This window comes from Moschus berezovskii, chromosome 22, assembly GCF_049115385.1.
Source record: "Moschus berezovskii isolate FMDL1 chromosome 22, NW_MosBer_1.0, whole genome shotgun sequence".
NCBI lineage: Eukaryota > Metazoa > Chordata > Mammalia > Artiodactyla > Moschidae > Moschus > Moschus berezovskii.
In genome coordinates, this window is record NC_142481.1 from 15,148,393 (window position 1) to 15,170,652 (window position 22,260).

Genomic DNA, 22,260 nt, shown 5'->3' on the forward strand with positions numbered 1-22,260 from the left:
GCCCAACACTCAGCGTTCAGCAGAGGTTCAAGTGTAGTTTTCAGTGGCTGCCCTGAACGGGGGAGGGTGAGGGCACCCTCCAGGTCACAATGAAGATAGTTTGCATCTGGTTTACATGCAGCCCAGGGCCCCGGAGGTGGAGGGGGGGGTCCCCTGGGTCCCAAGGCAAGCTATCCCTCACAGGCTGCCAGGGCCCAGGGGACAGGGGGTGGAGCCGCTGGCTGCACAGCTCTGTGCCGGGGCAGGAAGCGAGAGTGGGGAGGGGGGAGGCCACAGCCGGTGGAGGCAAGGCGGGTGCAGGGCGTGTGGGGAGGGAGGGAGGTGCCAGCATTCGGCGCCCTGAGGCCCTGCTGGCCCCTGGGCGCAGGCCCAGCTCCGGCCCCCAGGAATGGACCTCGTAGACCCTGACATCTTTAACAGGGACCCCCGGGACCACTATGACCTGCTGCAGCGGCTGGGTGGCGGCACCTATGGGGAAGTTTTCAAGGTGAGGAACCCCCTCCTTCTCCGACACCCTCAAACTTGTGACCTTGGGGGTGAGCCCCAAGAAGGGATGGGGATGCGAGAGGGTCCTAGTCCTCGGCTTGGGTTCAGGGATGCTGAAGAAGAACTCGGGCAAATGGAGCCTGCCTGACTGCCAACTTCCCCTTTACAAGGCTCGAGAGAAGGTGACAGGGGACCTGGTGGCATTGAAGATGGTGAAGATGGAGCCTGGTGAGGAGAGGACCCAGGCACTCCTTCCCCTGCCCACCCCTCCTGGGACCCTGGGATCTTCCCCATACTCCCTCCCCGCACTAGCCTTTTCTCTTCTGTCCCTCCTCGCAGATGATGATGTTTCCACCCTTCAGAAGGAAATCCTCATCTTGAAAACTTGTCGGCACGCCAACATCGTGGCCTACCATGGGAGTTATCTCTGGTGATGAGCCGCAGACCTGCCCTGCCCCCAACTCCCATTCCTGACCAGACCCCCCCCCAACCTAACCTCTAACCCCGTACCTCCATTTTTAACTGGGGCCTCCTAACTTGATCCCCAGCCCGAAGTCCCACTTCTTTGACTGCAGCACCTTCAAATCTCATCTCCAATAAATAACTACCATTTCTCACCAAATTGATCCCTTCATGGTAACCAAATGTGAAACCAAGTCCCCCTAAAACCGATCATCCTCCTGACTTGCAGGTCCCCCAGTTTCACTTTCTGTTCCTTTAATATGAACCCCTAATTTCCCTGACCCTTGAATATCCCAGAGGCCCCAGGAATGATCTCTGCCCCCCAGACCAGGGCATTCTGGGTTCCTCTGTCCCCTCTGAACTTCCACAACCTGTGAAGTCTCTGCCCTGTCTCTTAGATTAGCATGGGACAACAGAGAAAGTCATGGTAGGAGCCCAGGGACCTAGGTTTGGTCTAGTTGAGCCTAAACATATATTTTCTTCTCTGAGCCTCAACCTCCCCATCTGTAAAACGGGATGATCTCACTCTGGTAGGCAATAGAGAGATGACAGCACTTACATTCAAGTTCTTGTTGAACTAGGATAGGATGGACAGTGAGCCAGGAACTGTCCTGTAAACAATGATTTATTACTGCTATTATTGTTCTTGCTCTTGAACTGTTGTAGGCTGCAGAAACTCTGGATCTGCATGGAATTCTGTGGGGCTGGTTCTCTCCAGGACATCTACCAAGGTGAGTGGCAGGGCGAGGAGATCCAGGCAGCCCTTGGCTCTCCAATCCACCTGTCCTGTCCCTCTACCCTGCGTCTCTGGGGACTGTCTTTCTGGTCTATATTTCACACAGAGCCCCTCCTCTGGACCAGGCCTGGCCTGGAAGATGCTGAGGAGACTGTAGTACCCAAGCGGGCCCTGAACCCTATATCTTTCAGGACCTAAGAGTCCAGCTCCAGTTTTTCTGCAGTGATCCCCTCTGCTTTCCCTGCCCCGTCTTCCCCCTGTGCCTGCATTTTCTCACCGAGGTCTATTCATGCCTTTGAGTGTTTCTACATTTCTAGCTCATCGTCTCTGCCCATCTGTTCATTTAATGAGTGAATGCATTTCTGATTCACTCAGCCTGCTTTTCACTGCCTTGGAGCATTGGAGGGTGGGGGCGGGGTGGGCCTTGATCAGATTTCTGATGTGCACCTCTGTCTTTGATCATCTCTCAGTCTCCGGGTCTCCTTTCAGCCCTAGCCCTCAAATGTCAGGAAAGGAAGGACTTCGTGAAGAAGTCCTCAGGGCGGGTGGGGGAAACTGAGGCCCACAGAGAGGAAGCGACTCACCCCACAAGCCCGTCAGACCTAGTCTCTGACCCCCTCAGTCTGCTGTCTCTCTGATGTATTCTCACCCCTTTGTGTCTCTCTTTCTCAGTGTGTCTGTTTTCCCAGTTTGGGGTGCCTCTGACCATGTCTGTCTTTCTCTGCCTCGGCTTGGGTCTGTTCCTGATTCTCTGTGTCTCTTCCCGTCTCTCTCTGCCTTTCCTCGTTCTACAGAGTGACATCACTCGGAGCTATCCCATGCCTTCCATCTCCCCTCAAAGCGAAGCCCAAATCTCTCAACACCGCGCCTGAGTCTGACCCCCCACTGGCAATCCCAGGCTGACGCACCTCCCCTCTGCTCCACCCACTCCGCTGCTTTCCAACCCCACCGGGCAGTCCCCTGCTTCTGGGCCTTTGCACTTGCCTTTCCCTTTCCGAGTGGGACTGCTCCCCATCTCCACCCCCACCGCCTTCTCCGGGTCGCCTTCGCAGATCAACCTGTGTAAAGTGTCATACTCCTTCCCACACATATTTCCCACACATATTTCCTGTTATCTTGTCTTGTTTAATTTTTTTCTTACTATTTATTGGCATCTCGTGTATCATGTATCTTACCTGTTTATCTTGTCTGCCATACGTCTCCTGCGCTCGAACGTTCTCTCCATGGGGGCAGGGATCTCTGCCTCTTCTGTCCACAGCTGTATCCCTGCCACAGTGGCTGGCACACGGTAGACACGCAGCAGATAATCACATTGAACGAATCTCTCTGGTTCCCCGCATCGCTGCCTCTCTGTTGCTGACTGCCTCTCTGCCTCCTCCTCCTACCTGTCCCATCCCCCCAGTTCTCCCCTCCCTGCGTGGTACCCTCTCAGCTGGTGTGGGTGGTGGCCAGGGGTCTGGCCTGCACCCAACACAGTGCCTGGGTGACCTCTGCAGTGACAGGCTCCCTGTCGGAGCTCCAGATCAGCTACGTCTGCCGGGAAGTGCTCCAGGTAAGGGGATGCTCTCTGGGCTTGGGGTGGGGCAGGGCCCTGCTCCTGCCTCTGGATGCTCATAGCCCCCGCTTCCGCCCTCCTTCCCAGGGACTGGCCTATCTGCACTCACAGAAGAAGATCCACCGGGACATCAAGGTGATCTAGGGGCAGAGAGGTGGCCTTGGTGGATGAGGGACCCAGGAGACAGGAGTCAGGAAAGTCAGGGTGTCGTGGGGCCAGGGAGTGTCAGCAGCGTTGGACTTGGGGATATCTCTGACAGCCTCTAATCCCTCCCTTTTCCCCAGGGAGCCAACATCCTCATCAACGATGCTGGGGAGGTCAGACTGGGTGAGTGTGGCTGGTGGGAGTGGGGAGAGGGGCTGACTGAGGGCCTGGGCGGGACCGAGGGGACAGGGCACCCCAGGTCACTGTGTCTTTCCTTCTGTCTCCAGCTGACTTTGGTATCTCAGCCCAGATCGGGGCAACGCTGGCTCGACGCCTCTCTTTCATTGGGACACCCTACTGGTGAGGGATGCCTGGATGGCAGCCAGGAGTGGTGTGGGGTGGTGTGGCTTTAACCAGCCCAGATCTCTGGGAAGCTCTGTACAGGCTTTTTGGCCCACCTCTGCCTTTCTCTGGGAAATAGTCTATCTGCTCTTTGGGTCTTTTTGGAGTTTTCCATTTACCCAGGTCTCTCTGTACACCCTCCAGCCATTCCTCCCAGTGTTTATGTTGATTTTTCTCCCGGTCTGTCTTTCCATATCTGTCCACGTTTGTCTCACTATCCACTATCTCTTAGTCTCCATCCTCCCGCCTGTCTCTATCTCTCTGCCTTTACCTCTCTCCATCTTTTTTTTTTTAATATTTACTTGATTGTGCTGGGTCTTAGTTGCACCATGTGGGATCTAGTTCCCTGACCAGGGATCGAACCCAGGCCCCCTGCACGGGGAGCGTGGAGTCTTAGCCACTGGTCCACCAGGGAAATCTTTATTTCTGTCTCTCTCCACCTTTATGTTTCTCTCTGCATCTGGCTCTCTCTATGCCTGCCCTATTTTCCTCTGTCTCCCCTTCTCCTGCTTGTGTCACCGCTTGGTTCTCTGAGGGCCTCTGCCCCTAGGATGGCACCAGAAGTGGCGGCCGTGGCCCTGAAGGGGGGATACAATGAACTGTGTGATATCTGGTCCCTGGGCATCACAGCCATCGAATTAGCCGAGCTGCAGCCTCCGCTCTTTGACGTGCACCCTCTCAGGTAGGCAGATGTGGCAGGTCCCCCTGGTCCCAGAGACCCCACTCAACTCTGACCCTGAACACCACCCCCCCAGCCCGTTTCTCCACCTCAAGACCCCCTAGAGGAGACAGCCCAATCTGAGACCCTCAGGATTGCCTCAACCCAGAAAGCCTTTTCTCCATCCCTCCACATGAGGGGCCCCAACTTAGGGAGCCCCATCTTGAGGCTCCCGCTGAGCCTGCTGGTGTCCCCTCAAAGGGGCACCCCATGCCTTGTGAAGTGTACCCCTCATTCTCGTTCTGTCCCTCCCTTTGCTCCCTGCTGACCTCAGTGCTATTAGGGGCCCCTGGAGCCATGAGGTCTCGGCGCCACTGGAAGTCTGAACCCCATGTTCTGTCCTTACTCTTCTAGGGTTCTTTTCCTCATGACCAAGAGTGGCTACCAGCCACCAAGGCTAAAGGAAAAAGGCAAATGGTAGGAGAGGGGCACGTGGAGGAGGGAGAGGGAGGGCGGGGCCAAGGGTGATGGTCTGATGGGAGGGTCTCTGATCCCCTCACCCTAGAATTCGCCTTCTTCCTCCCAAGGTCGGCTGCTTTCCACAACTTTGTCAAAGTCACCCTCACTAAGAGCCCCAAGAAGCGACCCAGTGCCACCAAGATGCTCACTGTAAGCCTCCCTCCCCTGAGAAGCCTTCCCAAACTCACCCCCGGAATTCCCCAGGGCCTCCCACCGCTCTCTACAATGTAGATCATTTCATCTCATGGCACCCCCATGGCCCTTTCAAAGTCGCTGGGCCCTCTGAATTCCCCAGGACCCTCAAGACTCTCCAAACTGTATCCCAGGCCCCCTTTCTTTACTTTCTTGGCTGTGCTGGGTCTTCACTGCTGCACGTGGTCTTTCCTCTCTTCATTGCAGTGCGCGGGCTGCTCACTGGGGTGGCTTCTCTTCTGTGGAGCATGGGCTCTAGGGCAAAGGGGCTTAGCAGCTGTGGCTCAAGGGCTCCGCTGCTCTGCGATTTGTGGGATTTTTCCATACCAGGGATTGAATCCATGTCCCCTGCATTGGCAGGCAGATTCTCAACCACTGGACCGCCAGCAAAGCTCCCTACACTGAGTTCTTAAATCTCACAAATCCCTAAGGGCCTCAGGACCCATTCCTGGGTGTGCTCCGGAATTCTAGGGGAACTCCAGTCCCCTCTGAGACGCTTCTAGAGTTCTTCAAAATATCTCACATTCTTCTAATCCCTTCAGACACCTCCGAATCCCCCAGATTTCAGCTCCCCAGAATTCCCTGCCTTCTTCCTCTGTTGGCAACTTTCCCCCAAGTTTCCTCTTAGACGAGTTCTCCAACCCCATCCCAACCCCCTCCTTCCAGTCCCGCCCCCTATCTGCTGACACCCTCCTCCCCTCCTCCAGCATCAACTGGTGTCCCAGCCCGGGCTCAACAGGGGCCTGATCCTAGATCTTCTGGACAAACTGAGGAACCCCGGGAAGGGGGCTCCTGTGGGCGAGATTGAAGACGAAGAGCCTGAGGTGAGGGACCAGCTCGCCTTTGCTCAGCCTGTTTTCCTACCTGGAGCGCCCCCTTGCTGCCTCTCTTAGAAAAGAGCCAGGGAGGATGGGGTGGTGGCTTGGCACAGGGCTTGGGGGCACACAGGTTATGGGAGGGCCCAGGACTCTGGGCTGGACCCACAGGGTGGGGGGACTGCTTCTGGAAGACCTCGGGCCTGATGCAGCTGCCACTCTGCCCAGCTCCCCCCGGCCATCCCTCGGCGGATCCGATCCACCCACCGGGCCAGCTCTCTGGGGATCCCAGATGCGGATTGCTGTCGTGAGTAGAGAGTCTTTCCGTTTCTGGACGCCTGACTCTATAATCCAGGAGATGCCCCCTCATCAGATTGCCCTAGAGCCCCTCATCACTTCCAAACAGACCCTCAGAGACCCCCATCACTATCTGACTCTGCAGGAGACCCCAGAGAACCTCACCACCACCTGATCTACAAAATGCCTCTGGAGACCCCCACCTCTCTGTCCTGCAAACAGACCTCCTGAGGCTTCCCATAACCACCAGGACTCCCAGAGACCTTAGGAATCTTTGCTCCCTGATCCCCAGTGGAACCTAAAAGCAACCACTGTATAACCATTTTGAACCCCCACCTCCCTGGTCTGCATTCCTGACCCCCAAATGCTGTATATGCTCAGTCGTGTCCGACTCCCTGTGACCCCATGGACTGCAGCCCGCCAGGCTCCTCTGCCCATGGGAGTCTCCAGGCAAGAACCCTGAAGCGGGTTGCCATGCCCTCCTCCAGGGGATCTTCCTGACCCAGGGATCGAACCTGTGTCTCCTGCGACGGCAGGTGGATTCTTTACCACTGGTGGGATCCCTTCCCTGTAGGGACAGCTCCAGTGCTAAGATCCTGACCCCAGAGCCCACCCCCACTACTATTTTTTCTGTTCCCAAATCCTCATCCCCAGCTGACTGTGTGACCCACCCCCCATCCCCCAGGGCGGCACATGGAGTTCAGGAAGCTCAGAGGCATGGAGTCCAGGCCCCCGGAGGACACGGTGAGATCCTCCCTGACTGCCCAGCCGCCCTCCTCTCCCCCTGGGCCACTGCTGACCCTTTACTATCCTGCAGGCTCGCCTACAGCCCCCTGGAGACTTCAAGAGCGGCAGTCCTAGGTCAGGGACCCTCAGGGTGGGAGTGGGGCAGGGATGTGCGTGGGGACCACCCAAGGCTCATGCCTGTTCCTTCTCAGGAGGAACCTATCAGAGTCCGATGATGACTACGACGATGTGGACATGTAAGAACTCTGCAGGCCCCCACCCAGCCCCCGCCTTCCTACAACCCATCTTCCTTCCCCCTGATCTCAGCCTCAGCCCTGCTTCCCTTCCACTACTCAGTGCTGACCCTTGACCCCTGACCCCTGACCGGACTCTCAATATCCTCACCTTCCTTCACCTCCAACCCCTGCCTCCCCTTTCCTTCCTCTCCAATCCCAGTCAACTCAACCCTGGGTCCCCTGCTACCTTCCAGTCCCCAGCTGCTGCCAGATGTCCCTCTCACCCCCAGCCTCAGCTGCTGCCCTAACCTTTAACCCCCGGGCCCCCTCATCTTCCTTCATCTTCTCACCCACCCTCAGACTGAACCTCCCCCCATGTCAGGCCCTCAGCCCCAGACCCAACCTTGACCCCAGCAGTTGGCCTAGGCCCCCACCTCCAGGCCTGTGTCGGCCTCAGGGCCCACCTGTCCATTGCACACCACTTGTCTGTCATAGACTCACGTGCACCAGGTGAGAGCCTGAGCCCCAGGAGCACTGTATATTCCATGTTCCTAGGCAGCTGTGAAGTTGCAGAGACTTGATGCACTGTCAGCACTTGATATCTAAGAGTTACTGATACCATTATCATCATGGTCATCAGTCCTTTAGCCCTCAGCTCTAGCCCCAGATCGAGTCACCCTCTGACCCTCCTGAGCTCAGACCTCCAGCCCTAACCCTCCCCAGGCCTTGTTGCCCACACCCCCCGCCTGCTGACCCCATCTTTGTGTTCTAGCCCCGCCCCTGCAGAAGACACGCCTCCTCCACTGCCCCCCAAGGTAAGGCCCTGGGACAGAGATGGGGGTCTGGGGGCCAGGAGGCCAGGGCCCATAGAGACTGGGATACTAAGCTCTCTTGGGCTGGAGTCTGGGACACCAGGTCCTTTGAGATCTGAGAGACTGGGATGACTGGGATCTGGAAATGGCATCCCTGACCCTAGGGGTGGGACTCAGAATATTTAGCCCAATGGATGCTGGTCAGTAGCTGGTCTTTGGAAACCCTGCTGCACCCAACCCTTCCCCTTTAGTTGCTGGAGTATGTTGATTTTGGAACATGGGTCAGAGGGGAAGGTTGGAGGGGTGGTTAGAGATCACAGAGCCATGACCTAATGTCGGTTCTGGCAGAGGTGGTTGGCAAGGTGCCCTCTCTCTGAGTTGATCTAATGTATTCCCCACCCTCCTTCTCTCTCTCCAAAGCCCAAGTTCCGTTCTCCGTCAGATGAAGGTCCTGGGGGGCCTGGAGATGACGGCCAGCTGAGCCCGGGGGTGCTGGTCCGGTGTGCCAGTGGGCCTCCCCCACGCACCCCCCATCTCGGGCCTCCCCCAGCCACCCGAAGCCCCCACCTCACTGCCCACTCAGGTAACAGGGCAGGCTGGGGTGGGAGGTGGGCGAAGGTGGGGGTTAGGCAGGGATCGGGGGACTCTGGGGGCTGATTTTCCCCTCCCCATCTCAGAACCCTCACTCTGGAACCCAGCCCCCCGAGAGCCTGACCAGCCCCCACTGTTGCCACCCAAGAAGGAAAAGATGAGGAGAAAGGTGAGGCCAGTGATGCTGAGGATTGATATCTCTGGATGCAGCTGGGGATGCCTGGTGGGAGTAGGGGGTGGGGCAGGGAAGACTAATAATAATGACAGGTGACATTTGTTGAGTAGAGCCTCTGTGCAAGACTCTGATCTCGCGTTTTACGTGGTGCATACCTGCACAGATAGAGGTAGATACTGCAGTTGTTGTTCAGTCACTAAGTCATGTCCGACTCTTTGTGACCCCATGGACTACAGCATGCCAGGCTGCCTTGTGCTTTGCTCTCTGCTGGAGTTTGCTCAAACTCATGTCCAGTGAGTCAGGGATGCCATCCTGCAGATACTGCAGAGATACATATTATCTGCCATTTCAAAATGGGAAACTGAGGCACAGAGAGGTTAAACAGTTTCAAAGATCATAAACCTTTGAGCAGGCAGAGGCGGGATATGAACCTTGCCACTCTTGCTTCTGAGTCTTAACCACTGTGCCTTCCTGTCCCCTCCTCCCTTTTGCTGGATCTGCTGCTGCCCTGCCCCCCATGGCCCACCCAGGGATGTGCCCTTCTCGTCAAGTTGTTCAATGGCTGCCCCCTCCGGATCCACAGCACGGCGGCCTGGATGCACCCCTCCACCAAGGGTGAGTACTCAGGAGGGTCACGGAGAATGTGGCGGGGTTGGGGAGGACCCTTAGTGGAAGGTGGAAAGTCAGGAAGAGGGGAAGGGTCTTAGTACAGTAGTGAGTGGCAGAGTGGAGGCAGGGGCAGAGCCAGGAGTTACAGCTGGGGTTTAGGGATCAAAGCTGGGTAGACCGAAGCTGAGTTTGATAGTGAAGATTAGGGAAATTAGTTTGGAGGTCAAGATATGAAGTGTCAGATATGGAATTTTCCTGAGGGTCTAGTGGTTAAGACTCTGTGCTTCCACTGCAGGGGGACACGGGTTTGATCCCTGGCTGGGGAACTAAGATCCCACAGTGTGGCCACAAAAAAATAAATAAAATAGGAATTTTAAAAAGGAGTGTCATATAAACCAGAAAGGTCAGAGTTCAGTGTATAAGATCTGGGACAGTTGGGCCCCATTAACCTCAGTTGCCCCAGAGAAGGAAATGGCAACCCACTGCAGTATGCTTGCCTGGAAAATCCCAAGGTCAGAGGAGCCTGGTGAGCTACAGTCCATGAGGTCTCAAAGAGTCAGACACGACTGAGCGCGCGTGAGCACACATCCACACCCCCCCACACACCCCCATACACACAACCTCAGTTGGAGGTTAATGGTAGAGAGACTGGGATCAGCAATGTGGGGTCAGGAGTTTAGGGATTAGAATGTAGCAGAAAGGGACAGTGTTTAGGGATCAAAGATGTGGAGACAAAGTCAGTGAGGAGTAAATGTTAAGGAAACAGTATTAGAGCTTGTGGGGTCACACTGGACAGAAAGAGCCATATGTAAGGGTATTTGAATTCGAGCATCAGTGTTGAGATAGGATTAGCATTCAGGGACCAGAACTGGGGAGAAAGACAGATAGAATTGAGGGGGCTACTGGGGAAGATATGTCTGATGTTGGGGTCAGAACTGAGGGGACAGATGGTCAGGATTTGCAGGTCAGAGATGGGAGAACCACCAGAACAGGGGAAGTCAGAGGCTGGTGAGAATGAGACCAGCTCAAGGGAACTGGTCAGGGTTTGAGTTCAGATTTGTGAAAACAAAGGCTGCAAATGTCAGTGTGAGGGGAGAATAGAGAACTGAAGGAACAGAGCATCAGTGTTTGGGGTCAGTTGGGGGTCTGGGAGGTCCCATGTGATGAAGCAGGTCCTAGCATCATCATGTCTGCCCCCTAGACCAGCACCTGCTCCTGGGGGCCGAGGAAGGCATTTTTATCCTGAACCGAAATGATCAGGAGGCTACGCTGGAGATGGTGAGGGGCAGTCCCTGGGGTGGGGCAAGGTGGTCCACGGGTGGGGGCTGGAGTTGGGGTTGCTGGGGTCTTACAGGAGCCATCTCCCCCTTGCCCTGCAGCTTTTTTCTGGCCGGACTACCTGGCTGTACTCCATCAACAATGTCCTCATGTCTCTCTCAGGTCTGGCTGTGGCTTGGGTGGGAGGGGTGGGGGCCAGAACTTAAGGGGTCAAAGGTCAGGAGGTTGGGAAATAGATGGGCACAGAGAAAACAATTAGGCTCCCCCTTCACAGAGCCTACAGTTCAAATTCCAGCTACCTTTTCACTGTGGGACTTGGGGCAAGACACTTCTTCCTAAGCCTGTTTCCCCATCTTTAAAATGGGGCTCACAATAGTGCCCACCTCTCAAGTCAGCTTTGAGGTAATTTCCACAAGAAGTCAGTCTTTACCTTTCTTTGATGTTGACAAGATGACAATACTTGTTCCATGCTTTACTAAAATGGAGTGAGCAGGTTGTGGATGAAAATTTTGTGTCATTGTTCTAGAAACACTTTGTGTAAAAGAATTTCTAATTTATGAGGAGACCCTGAGCCAAATAGAATGAGTGAGCTCATTCATATCACATTTGTGATGACAAACTTTTGCAGAATTTCTAGATGTTCCTTCTTAAACTTTGTAATATGTGTAACTTCATCTGATTGTTAAGTGTCTGTCATTTCTCATGTGGCCACAAGTACTACAAGGGTAGGGAACATATTTATTTTACTTACCATTGTTCACCAGAGCCAAGCACAGTGCCTGGCCTATAGTGGACATTTAAAATATGTTCCACCGGGACTTCCTGGTAGTCCAGTGTTTAAGACTCCACACTTCCACAGATTTGGGTATGGGTTCAATCCCTGGTCAGGGAACTAAGATCCCATATGCCATGGGGCACAGCCAAAAATAAAATTTTTAAACATGTTGCATGAAAAAATGAATAAATAAAGGTGCTTGAGACTTGAAGACTTGGACATTTAAAAGGGACGGGGCTGAGTGATGGGCTGAGGGAAGGGTGGGAGTGTGCAGTAGCCTATAACTGCCTGCTTTCCCTATGTACACACACACTGCAGGAAAGACCCCCTACCTGTATTCTCATAGCATCCTGGGCCTGCTGGAACGGAAAGAGGCCAGAGCAGGAAGCCCCATCGCTCACATTAGCCCCCACCGGCTACTAGCAAGGTACCAGCCCCTAGTGGTACCACTGACCCCTCTAATGCCCCATTCCTGCTGTCCCTCGCCCCCATTCATGCCTACCTTCTGCCGCAGGAAGAACATAGTCTCCACTAAGATCCCGGACACCAAAGGCTGCCGGGCGTGCTGTGTGGGTGAGAACCCCAGGGGTGGGCAGACGGGGCAGGACCAAGGGCGGGACTTGGACTCCCTCTCCACCGGAAAGGGTTGTAGAGTTAAGGCAGGGTGAGTAGAGCCAGGGGAGAGGTGTGTGGCCTTGGGGGCGAGGGGTCGCGGGAGAGACCGTTGACTGCTACTTACCCGCCTTTACAGCGGAGGGCACCAGCTCCGGAGGCCCGTTCCTGTGTGGGGCTTTGGAGACATCCGTGGTCCTGCTTCAGTGGTACCAGCCCATGAACAAGTTTCTGCTGGTCCGGGTAGGGAGCCTGGAGACGCTAGAGGCTCTGTCAGTTTGGGTGGCTGGGGACGTCCACTCTACGCTTCTGCAGCGAGCTCCGCGAACCCGGCTTCCACCGGAGGCCTCCCACAATCTCCCCAAGGCTCCGCCCACCTGGAGGCTCCTCCCCTGAAGTCTTTCTGATCCTTAAGCTCCGGCCCTCACCCCACCCGTCACTTTCTAAGCCTTCTGAGGGCTCACCCCCCTGAAGTTTCTAGATGGTGCCTCCCCAAACTGAGGGTTCAAGAAATACTTGGCGGGAAGGGGAAATACTTCGGAAGCCCCGGGCCCCGCCCCGGCCTCCAAGACCCCGCCCCTCAGGCCCCGCCCCGGCCTCCTCTGAACCCGCCCCTCCCCGCGCGCCCCGCAGCAGGTGCTGTTCCCGCTCCCTACGCCTCTGCCGGTGTTTGCACTGCTGACCGGGCCGGGCTCCGAGCTGCCCTCCGTGTGCATCGGCGTGAGCCCCGGGAGGCCGGCGAAGTCGGTGCTCTTCCACACCGTGCGCTTCGGCGCGCTCTCCTGCTGGCTGGGCGAGATGAGCACGGGTGAGTCGGGCAGGCTCTGGGCAGGATGAGGCTTATAGTTGGGCTGGGTTGGGTCTGAGTGGCTGGGCGATGCTTAGCCTGAGGCGTAATTGGGAAAGGGGATGAACCGAGAGCCGGGCAGGAGAACATTCAGTTCAGTTGAGTCGCTCAGTCGTGTCCGACTCTTTGCGACCCCATGAATCGCAGCACGCCAGGCCTCCCTGTCCATCACCAACTCCCGGAGTTCACTCAAACTCACGTCCATCGAGTTGGTGATGCCATCCAGCCATCTCATCCTCTGTCGTCCCCTTCTCCTCCTGTTCCCAATCCCTCCCAGCATCAGTCTTTTCCAGTGAGTCAACTCTTCGCATGAGGTGGCCAAAGTATTGGAGTTTCAGCTTAAGCATCAGTCCTTCCAATGAACACCCAGGACTAATCTCCTTTAGGATGGACTGGTTGGATCTCCTTGCAGTCCACGGGACTCTCAAGAGTCTTCTCCAGCACCACAGTTCAAAAGCATCAATTCTTTGGTGCTCAGCTTTCTTCACAGGCCAACTCTCACATCCATACATGACCACTGGAAAAACCATAACCTTGACTAGACGGACCTTTGTTGGCAAAGTAATGTCTCTGCTTTTAATATGCTGTCTAGGTTGGTCATAACTTTCCTTCCAAGGAGTAAGAGTCTTTTAATTTCATGGCTGCAATCAGCATCCAGTGATTTTGGAGCCCCCCCCAAAAAAGTCTGACACTGTTTCCCCATCTATTTCCCATGAAGTGATGGGGCCAGATGCCATGATCTTTGTTTTCTGAATGTTGAGCTTCAAGCCAACTTTTTCACTCTCCTCTTTCACTTTCGTCAAGAGGCTTTTTAGTTCCTCTTCACTTTCTGCCATAAGGGTGGTGTCATCTGCATATCTGAGGTTATTGATATTTCTCCCGGCAATCTTGATTCCAGCTTGTGCTTCTTCCAGCCCAGCATTCCTCATGATGTATTCTGCGTATAAGTTAAATAAGCAAGGTGACAATATACAGCCTTGACGTACTCCTTTTCCTATTTGGAACCAGTCTGTTGTTCCATGTCCAGTTCTAACTGTTGCTTCCTGACCTGCATATAGGTTTCTCAAGAGGCAGGTCAGGTGGTCTGGTATTTCCATCTCTTTCAGAATTTTCCACAGTTTATTGTGATCCACACAGTCAAAGGCTTTGGCATAGTCAATAAAGCAGAAGTAGATGTTTTTCTGGAACTCTCTTGCTTTTTCGATGATCCAGCGGATGTTGGCAATTTGATCTCTGGTGCCTCTGCCTTTTCTAAAACTAGCTTGAACATCTGGAAGTTCACGGTTCACATATTGCTGAAGCCTGGCTTGGAGAATTTTGAGCATGACTTTACTAGCGATGAGATGAGTGCAATTGTGCGGTAGTTTGAGCATTCTTTGGCATTGCCTTTCTTTGGGATCGGGATGAAAACTGATCTTTTCCAGTCCTGTGGCCACTGCTGAGTTTTTCAAATTTGCTGTCATATTGAGTGCAGCACTTTCACAGCATCATCTTTCAGGATTTGAAATAGCTCAACTGGAATTCCATCACCTCCACTAGCTTTGTTCATAGTGATGCTTTCTAAGGCCCACTTGACTTCACATTCCAGGATGTCTGGCTCTAGGTGAGTGATCACACCATCATGATTATCTGGGTCGTGAAGATCTTTTCTGTACAGTTCTTCTGTGTATTCTAACCACCTCTTCTTAATATCTTCTGCTTCTTTTAGGTCCATACCATTTCTGTCCTTTATCGAGCCCATCTGTGCATGAAATGTTCCCTTGGTATCTCTAATTTTCTGGAAGAGATCTCTTGTCTTTCCCATTCTGTTGTTTTCCTCTATTTCTTTGCATTGATCACTAAGGAAGGCTTTCTTATCTCTCCTTGCTATTCTTTGGAACTCTGCATTCAGATGCTTATATCTTTCCTTTTCTCCTTTGGTTTTTGCAAGATAAAGAGAACATTGGGTATATATAATTAGTGAGATTGATGATGGGGAGTGGGGAATTCTGTGGTGGGCGGGGTTTAGCCCAATTGCTTGGGAATGGAGAGGGGGGCCTAGCGGAGGAAGGCGTAATGCGGTGGAATTGGTCCCTGAACCCGGATCTCTCAAGCAGAGCACAAGGGACCAGTGCAGGTGACTCAGGTCGAGGAAGACAAGGTGATGGTGTTGATGGACGGTAAGAACCTTCCTCCCTCCCTTGCCTCCACTGTTCCTAGATACCGACCCCCAGATGGCGCACCTCTCAGAAACTCTGAGCCCCTCCAGCCCTTACTCGTCCTGCTTTGCTTCTTGTACTGAACGTATTGTCCGGTCCCTTGATGACCTTCTCAAGCCGGCTTACTGCCCTTAAAGTCCCTTCTCTACCTCCTTCTAGGGTCCCTGAAGCTGGTGACCGCAGAGGGGGCCCCGGTCCGGGGGCTTCGAACTCCAGAGATCCCCATGACTGAAGCAGTGGAGGCCGTGGGTATGTGCCGGAATGATAATTCCGGGGTCCAGGGTCCAGGTTGGAGGCTTAAGTGAAACCCAAGGGTAACAGGCACTGCTTTCCTCCCAGCTATGGTCGGGGGTCGGCTCCAGGCCTTCTGGAAGCATGGAGTGCAGGTGTGGGCTCTAGGCTCGGACCAGGTAAGCGCCTCCCTCTTAGCACCCGCAAGCCCCTCCCACATCAATCATCTCACACACCAGATCGATTGAGAGAACAAACTAAGGGCGTAAAGTCCCTGGAGGTGATGCTTCCTCTAGGCTCAGTTCAGACTGGTCCCCTTCTCTGCTCCAGTGTCTCTTGGGACCAGAGCTCATCCAGGGTCACTGTGTGACTTTGCTTCTTTCTGAGCCTCCCTCAGGCTCCCAACTGTAAAATGGGGTCACAAATAGAGACAAGTGGGTTAAGAGCATGGACTAGACTGCCACAAGTGGGTTAAGAGCATGGACCAGACCAGGTTGGAATCCAGCTGAATGATTTTAGGCAAATGACTTAATCTTTCTGTGCCTCACTTTCCTCATCTGGAAAATGGAGTGAAAATGACACTTAATTCACAGAACACCATGTATCAGGCTCTGCCCTTACACTTTTGTATTCTCCTTAATCTCCAGGATTAAGGTATTATGTCAGGTAGGTATTATGATTTCAGAAGTTAGTGCTCTGAGGTGCAGAGAGGTTAAGTAACTTGCCTGAGGTCACACAGTTGATGAGTGGTGTTAGCAGGAATGATTATTTCTGGACCTGAGGAGTTCAGAGACCTTCCCCATTAGGGAGAGGGGAGGAGTCTTCTAGACACTGATACAGCACCTTTTCCCCCAGCTGCTGCAGGAGCTCAGAGACCCCACCCTCACCTTCCGTCTGCTTGGCTCCCCCAGGTATGAACTTGGGGAAGAGGACAGAGGACTGGCGGGGGGGTGCTTTGGACGTAAAGAGGGTATCTTGGGGTGTCCCCAGCCATCTGTATCTTTGGCCTGGACATCCTCTCACCTGGTCTCCCTGCTTCTATCTCTGGCCCCTAGTCTATTCCCCACAGAGCAGCCAAGGTGGAATTTTCTTTTCTTAAAAAGTTAATTAATTAATTTATTTTTGGCTGTGCTTTGGCTGTGATGCAGCTCTAGAGCCCAGGCTCAGTAGTTGTGGCACACGGGCTTAGTTGCCCCTCGGCACGTGGGATCTTCCCAGATCACAGACTGGATCCGTGTCTATAGCATTGGCAGACAGATTCTTCACCACTGAGCCACCAGGGAAGCCCGAAGGTGGAATTTTCATTCTTTTTTAACTTTTTATTGATATGTTGATGTAAATTTAGACTCAGAGAAGTTGCAAAAATAAATTGAAGAATTCTGTATCCCCTTCACCCAGATTCCCTGTATATTATTTTTAACCACATTTGCTTTATTTTTGCCTTGCATATATGTGTAATTTTTTCCTGTTGGCACATGAATTGCAAGCATGATGCCAGTTTACCCCAAAATACTTCAGTGTATGTTTCCTAAATCAAGGCAAGGACATACTCTTACAAACCACGATACAGCTGTCAAAATCAAGAAAAGAGCACGGAGATAGCACCGTCTTCTAATTTCACACACCCACTCAAGTCTCACCAGTTGTTCCAATGATGCTCTTTGTAACCAAAAAATAATACTTTTTTTTTTTTGGTCCATGATATCATCCAGGATTATAGGCTGCATTTTCGAGTCATGTTTCTTTAGTCGTGTGCCTGGAACGTTCTTCAGACTTTCTGTGCTTTTCGTGACCTTGACACTTTTGAAGAGTACAGGAAATTTGTTTTTCAGAATGTCCCTTAGTTGGGTTTGAGGTTTCCAGGTTACACGTTTGGGGAAGGAATACCACAGAAGTGATGGGGTGTCCTTCTCACTGCATCAGATCAGGAAGTGTGTGTCAGTTTGTCCCGCTACTGGCGAGGTTATCTTTAGTCGGTCGCCTGGTTAAAATGGAATAAGCCAGCTCTCTTGACTATAATGTTACTCTTCTTTCCTCTGTATAAATAAGTATCCTTTGGGGTAATTTCTTGAAACAGTGTAAAACTACTGTTTCACCTGATTTTACCATGACTTGATGATTTTTGCCTGAGTCTATCAAATGGTGAGTTTCCTATTTCTGTCATTCCTTCTACATTTAGAAGTCAGCATTCTACTGTAGGAAAGAGCTGTCCCTTCCCCACCATGTGTGTATGTAGGTATATTTGTATGTATGTGTGTATATATGACTGTGTGTTTGTGTGTATTTCAGCATAGTCTCAAGGATTTTTAGTTTATTCTTTTTAAAAAATGATCCTCCGCTTTATTTTTTTTTAAAGATTTACATACTTGTTTACTTTTGGCTGTGGTGGATCTTCGTTATTACACACAGACTTTTGTCTGGTTGCTGAGAGTGGGGGCCACTCTTCTTCGTTGCAGTGTGTAGGCTTCTCGTCGTGGCTTCTCTTGTTGTGGAGCACAGGCTCTAGGCACCAGGCTCAGTATTTGTGACTCATGGGCTTAGCTGCTCTGTGGGAAGTGGGATTTTCCTGGGCCAGGGATCAAACTGGTGTCCCTTGTATTGCAAAGCAGATTCTTAACTGCTGGACCACCAGGAAAGCTGATTTTCATTTTATTCTATGGGTTATAATCTATTATTATCATTATCTGTTTTGAGGCACAAATACTCACAGATTTAGCCAGTGAGAGCCCCTTCAAGGATCTCTCTGATCTTTCAATATGTCAGAAGGGTCTTTTAAAATCCAGATCTGATTGTGTCACTCTCCACCTGGTTTAAAGCTTCCTGTGGCCTCAAGGTAAATACCCAATCCTGGTCACAGCCCACAAACCGTGACTTGTGCAGTCAAGCCCTCTCCCATGTAAGTCCTTTGCCCAGGCAGTTCTCTCTGCCCAGAACACCCTTCCCTGCCCTTTCACCAAGTTCCCTCCTTAACTTCTTTCAGGCTCCACCATCCATTCTTTAGGGACACCTTGGCTGACCCCTTGAGCTGTGTTTCCCCGCTATGTGCCTCATGCTTCTTTGTACTCATCTAAATCACTGATTCATGTTGGTCTCCTGAGGGCAGGGGCCATGTCTGCTCATCCACTGCTCTAGCCCAGCACTATGCTGGCACAAACTCTATCAACTTCTCTGCAAATGAGTGAATGAACTGACTTCTCTTTTCCTTCCCCAGGCCTGTGGTGGTGGAGACGCGCCCAGCAGATGATCCCACTGCCCCCAGCAACCTCTACATCCAGGAATGAGTCCCTGAGGGGGTGTTTGGAACCAGCCTCTAAACCTCCCTCCCCAGCGGACACACATTCCTGATCCTGGCATGCCCCTGTCTCCCAATAAACATGACTTCAGTCTCTGCTTTCATCTTGGTTTTGGGGTGGTGGGGGAGGAGAGGAGAGCAGAATTCCTGGAGGCCCACCCACCCCCAAATATCAACAGTCCAACACAATGATGTCAGGGGTGTAGCACAGACTTTATTCGTCAGCACATGGTCACCCCCCGCCCCAGCTGCCTTGTGGGGAGGGGTTTGAGGTCTATGGGGTTTGCGGTGAGAATAAGGCACTTGAGGTGGGGGGGAGGGTGAAGAGCCAGCTGGGGGCATCTCAGCTAAGCTGGTCCTCATACTGCTTGCGGAAACAATCGCCAGCTGGGAAGAAATCCCAACATCTCTCTTGGTACATCTTCCAGACATAAGACTCCTAGGGGTGGGGGATGGGGAAGAGTTGGTTGGTCACATCTTCAAATGCTTCATATTGACATGAGCTTTTCACTGCCACCTGCTGACTGACCTTATATTAAAATACACCATGTCCCTGCCCATTGTCCTTCCAATAACACACCCTTACCTGGCCCGTGTGTTCTGTCTCGTCCTTGTTTATCAGATACATCAAGAAAAACCTGGGGATGGGAGGCAGCAGTAGACAGGTCACGATTTCCCTTACTTTCTCTTGATTAGCTGGCTGGGAATCCACCCACATGGACACCGCACCCTCTCCCCAGACTGACCAATAGTATCTCCCTTCCCTCCCCGTTGTTGGTGGCCACGCCCCACCCTCCTGATTGGCCAACGGGCCCACACTCACATGTAATTGGCCAGGTTGTGTTCCTCCAGTGTGTGAGTCTCGAACCCATGTGGCGTCGTATCAAAGTAATCACTGCCGATACCGCAGATGAAGCACTTGGTCTGTGTGTGGCAGGAGACATCAGAATCAAGGTCCGTTCAGCCCCCCAGGGTCCTGTCATCCCTCAGGGTCGCCCCCCAGACATGATCTACCTCCATATCTTCCTTCACTTGCTCTTGTTGGTCTCGGAGCTCGCCAAAAGCGTCAATGATCAGACCTGGCGGGGGTGGGTGGGGGGAGTTGCAGGGCGCAGGTCAATGTCTAACTTCTAACCTAGTTAAGGCTTCCCCCTCTTCTAGCTATCTGCCTTTGAGTCTTGCACGCCCATCTCCCTAATCTCACCCCACTTACTAAAAATAATAATACCTAGTGTTTATTGAGCACTTACCATGAGCCAGATACTTACCACCTATAATTAACTTAATTCTCACAGCAACTCTATGTGGCTAATACAATGAATATCCTCATCTTATAGATGGAGAAACAGGCTCAGAGAGGTCATTTGCCCAAAGTCTCACAGTAGGGGGAGATAGAGCCAGGATGTGAATCCAGGCTGACCAGATCCTGGATTTGTACACTAAAGAGCTAGCCTGCCTCTGGACACAGCCCCCACTCCCAAGACCCTGATGAGCACTGACCCTGGATGATGGCCAACAGGATGACGATGACGAAGAAAAAGAAGGTGATGTCAAAGACCACCCGGTACAGCTCGTATTCATCGCCTGCTGGGTCCTCAATCTCGTCCCCAATGCCCCCACCAGCTCGGACACCCACGTACATGTGGAAGAGGTAACACTGCAGGGGCAGGGTGAGAAGCACATGAGTCACGCATTCGGTCTTCGACATTCACTGACAACCTACAGGGCCCCGGGCTGGCTGGGGCAGGACACACATGGCAAAGGCTGAGACAGCCCTGAACGCTGCTCTCACAGGGTTCAAACTTGGCATCAGACAGTGGCAGCCCAGAAATGATCAGGGTTGTGATAGGGAGGGCCCAGGGCCAGGAAAGCACAGTGTAATCTTGGGCAAGATGGGGGAAGCACAGGAAACGTTGAAGCTTTGAAAGCCTGGCCCCGCCTGGGTGATAGGGTAAGGCTTCCTAGAAGAGAGGACATGTGTGAACTGGAAACGTGAAGAAGATGTGAGGTGGGAGAGAGAGTTCCAGGCAGAGAAAACCACATGTGTTTCGTCACCCCTGGGGAGGAAAGAATACATCTTGCTCCTGTGAGGAACTGAAAAGAGGTTCAGTGAGGCTGGAAATAGAGTTCCTGTGAGCAAGAGCAAGGAGAGAAATGAGGCCCAGCTAATGGTCACGGAGGGCTTCCTGTAAGAGGCAGCATTTAAGTTGAAGATGAGGCATCAAGTGGATAGGCGTGTGTACGCAGGGCCAGGGAGAGGGCGACTAGAGAGAATGTCAGAGGCAAAGGGCTTGGGTTGGGAGGAAACACATGCTTTTAGGGGAACTGAGGGAGGACCAGGCAGCCAGAGAGCAAAAGGCAAGGACTGTGGTTAGACTCAGGCCAGGCTAGTTTTCCCCTGGCTTTGTACACCACGGTGAAGGCACTGGGGAACCACAAGAAGGTTCTGAGCAGAGGGAAGGACATGGTCTGCCTGGGACTTGGGAAAGACCTTACACTGTTTTTTCTGTGTCTCTAGGAAGTGAGAGAACCCAGTTGCCTTGGGTAAGAGCTAAGACCAGTGACTGGTGAGAACAAGGCTGAGTGACAAGACCAAGTCTGGTGGGGCCTCAAATATCAGATTGAGGAACCAGATGGGTCCCGTGAGCATAGTGCCAGATTACAGGCCACTCTGAGATAAAGCGCTGGAATGATTCTTTCAACTCTGACTCATGCCTATAGTAGGTTAAACTCAATTTGGGTGATGACCACCACTTATTAGAATAGAAGAGAAAATAGCAACAGGCATGGCATAAAACTTTTCCTGATAGATAAAGATGATAGTAGCTCACATCTCGGAGAAGGCGATGGCAAGCCACTCCAGTACTCTTGCCTAGAAAATCCCATGGATGGAGGAGCCTGGTAGGCTGCAGTCCGTGGGGTCACTACGAGTCAGACACAAGTGAGCGACTTCACTTTCACTTTTCACTTTCACACATCGGAGAAGGAAATGGCAACCCACTCCAGTGTTCTTGCCTGGAGAATCCCAGGGACGGGGGAGCCTGGTGGGCTGCCGTCTATGGGGTCACACAGAGTCGGACACAACTGAAGTGACTTAGCAGCAGCAGCAGCTCGCATCTATGGAATCCTCAATACCTGTCAAACACTATCCTAAACTTTTAAGTCTTTGATGGTCAGGGAGCATCGTGTGTGCTCAGTCATGTCCAACTCTTTGCAACCCCATGGACTGTAGCCCACCAGGCTCCTCTGCCCATGGGATTTCCCAGGCAAGAATACTGGAGTGGGTTGCCATTTCCTTCTCCAGGGGATCTTCCCGACCCAGGGATCAAGCCCATCTCTCCTGCATTGGCAGGTGGGATCTTTACCGCTGAGCCACCAGGGAGCCTCACCGAGTCCTAAAAGCAGCCTTGGGATGTAGGCTCTGTTATTATGCAACTGTTTCACAGGTGAGGATATCAGGGAGCAGGGAGGTTGCACTGTTGACCCCAAATCACGTGGCTTGTATGTCAGGCTCTGTGCCTGAGCACATTTCCAATGATAATACCTTGAAAAGCTCAAATATTACAACAGTGGCTACCATTCATCGAGTGGTGTTCCAAGTACCTCACAAGG

At 52.7% G+C, this 22,260-nt stretch overlaps 2 protein-coding genes across 8 annotated transcripts in view; one reads left to right on the plus strand and one right to left on the minus strand.

Annotated features, from left to right (window-relative positions):
• The first annotated feature begins 290 nt into the window (after nucleotides 1-290).
• Nucleotides 291-18,746, plus strand: MAP4K1 (mitogen-activated protein kinase kinase kinase kinase 1). Of its 3 annotated transcripts, none has more exons than XM_088830856.1 (31): nucleotides 291-487; nucleotides 657-714; nucleotides 826-916; nucleotides 1,615-1,679; nucleotides 3,181-3,236; nucleotides 3,327-3,374; nucleotides 3,524-3,566; nucleotides 3,671-3,743; nucleotides 4,321-4,467; nucleotides 4,858-4,920; nucleotides 5,031-5,112; nucleotides 5,862-5,978; nucleotides 6,198-6,276; nucleotides 6,952-7,010; nucleotides 7,084-7,127; nucleotides 7,205-7,249; nucleotides 8,001-8,043; nucleotides 8,461-8,623; nucleotides 8,718-8,800; nucleotides 9,337-9,421; nucleotides 10,617-10,693; nucleotides 10,795-10,855; nucleotides 11,787-11,895; nucleotides 11,983-12,041; nucleotides 12,220-12,323; nucleotides 12,714-12,888; nucleotides 15,024-15,086; nucleotides 15,285-15,374; nucleotides 15,465-15,535; nucleotides 16,212-16,267; nucleotides 18,568-18,746. In XM_088830856.1, the coding sequence occupies exons 1-31, from the start codon at nucleotides 389-391 to the stop codon at nucleotides 18,635-18,637; spliced, it is 2,478 nt and encodes an 825-aa protein (XP_088686982.1). In that variant the 5' UTR covers nucleotides 291-388; the 3' UTR covers nucleotides 18,638-18,746. The 3 variants fall into 3 exon arrangements, with proteins under 3 accessions (XP_088686982.1, XP_088686983.1, XP_055268214.2); XM_088830857.1 differs by having other exon boundaries at nucleotides 7,096-7,127; XM_055412239.2 differs by having other exon boundaries at nucleotides 292-487; nucleotides 4,336-4,467.
• A 96-nt stretch (nucleotides 18,747-18,842) lies between these two features.
• RYR1 (ryanodine receptor 1) overlaps nucleotides 18,843-22,260 on the minus strand; it is a 127,895-nt gene continuing 124,477 nt past the window's right edge. For all 5 annotated transcript variants that reach the window (XM_055412238.2, XM_055412236.2, XM_055412235.2 and 2 more), the window contains 5 exons: nucleotides 20,149-20,305; nucleotides 19,663-19,727; nucleotides 19,472-19,572; nucleotides 19,235-19,286; nucleotides 18,843-19,087 (listed from right to left, as the gene is read on the minus strand). In XM_055412238.2, coding sequence (XP_055268213.1) covers nucleotides 18,992-19,087; nucleotides 19,235-19,286; nucleotides 19,472-19,572; nucleotides 19,663-19,727; nucleotides 20,149-20,305 — 471 coding nt within the window. In that variant the 3' untranslated portion in view covers nucleotides 18,843-18,991. The remainder of the gene's footprint in view (nucleotides 19,088-19,234; nucleotides 19,287-19,471; nucleotides 19,573-19,662; nucleotides 19,728-20,148; nucleotides 20,306-22,260) is intronic.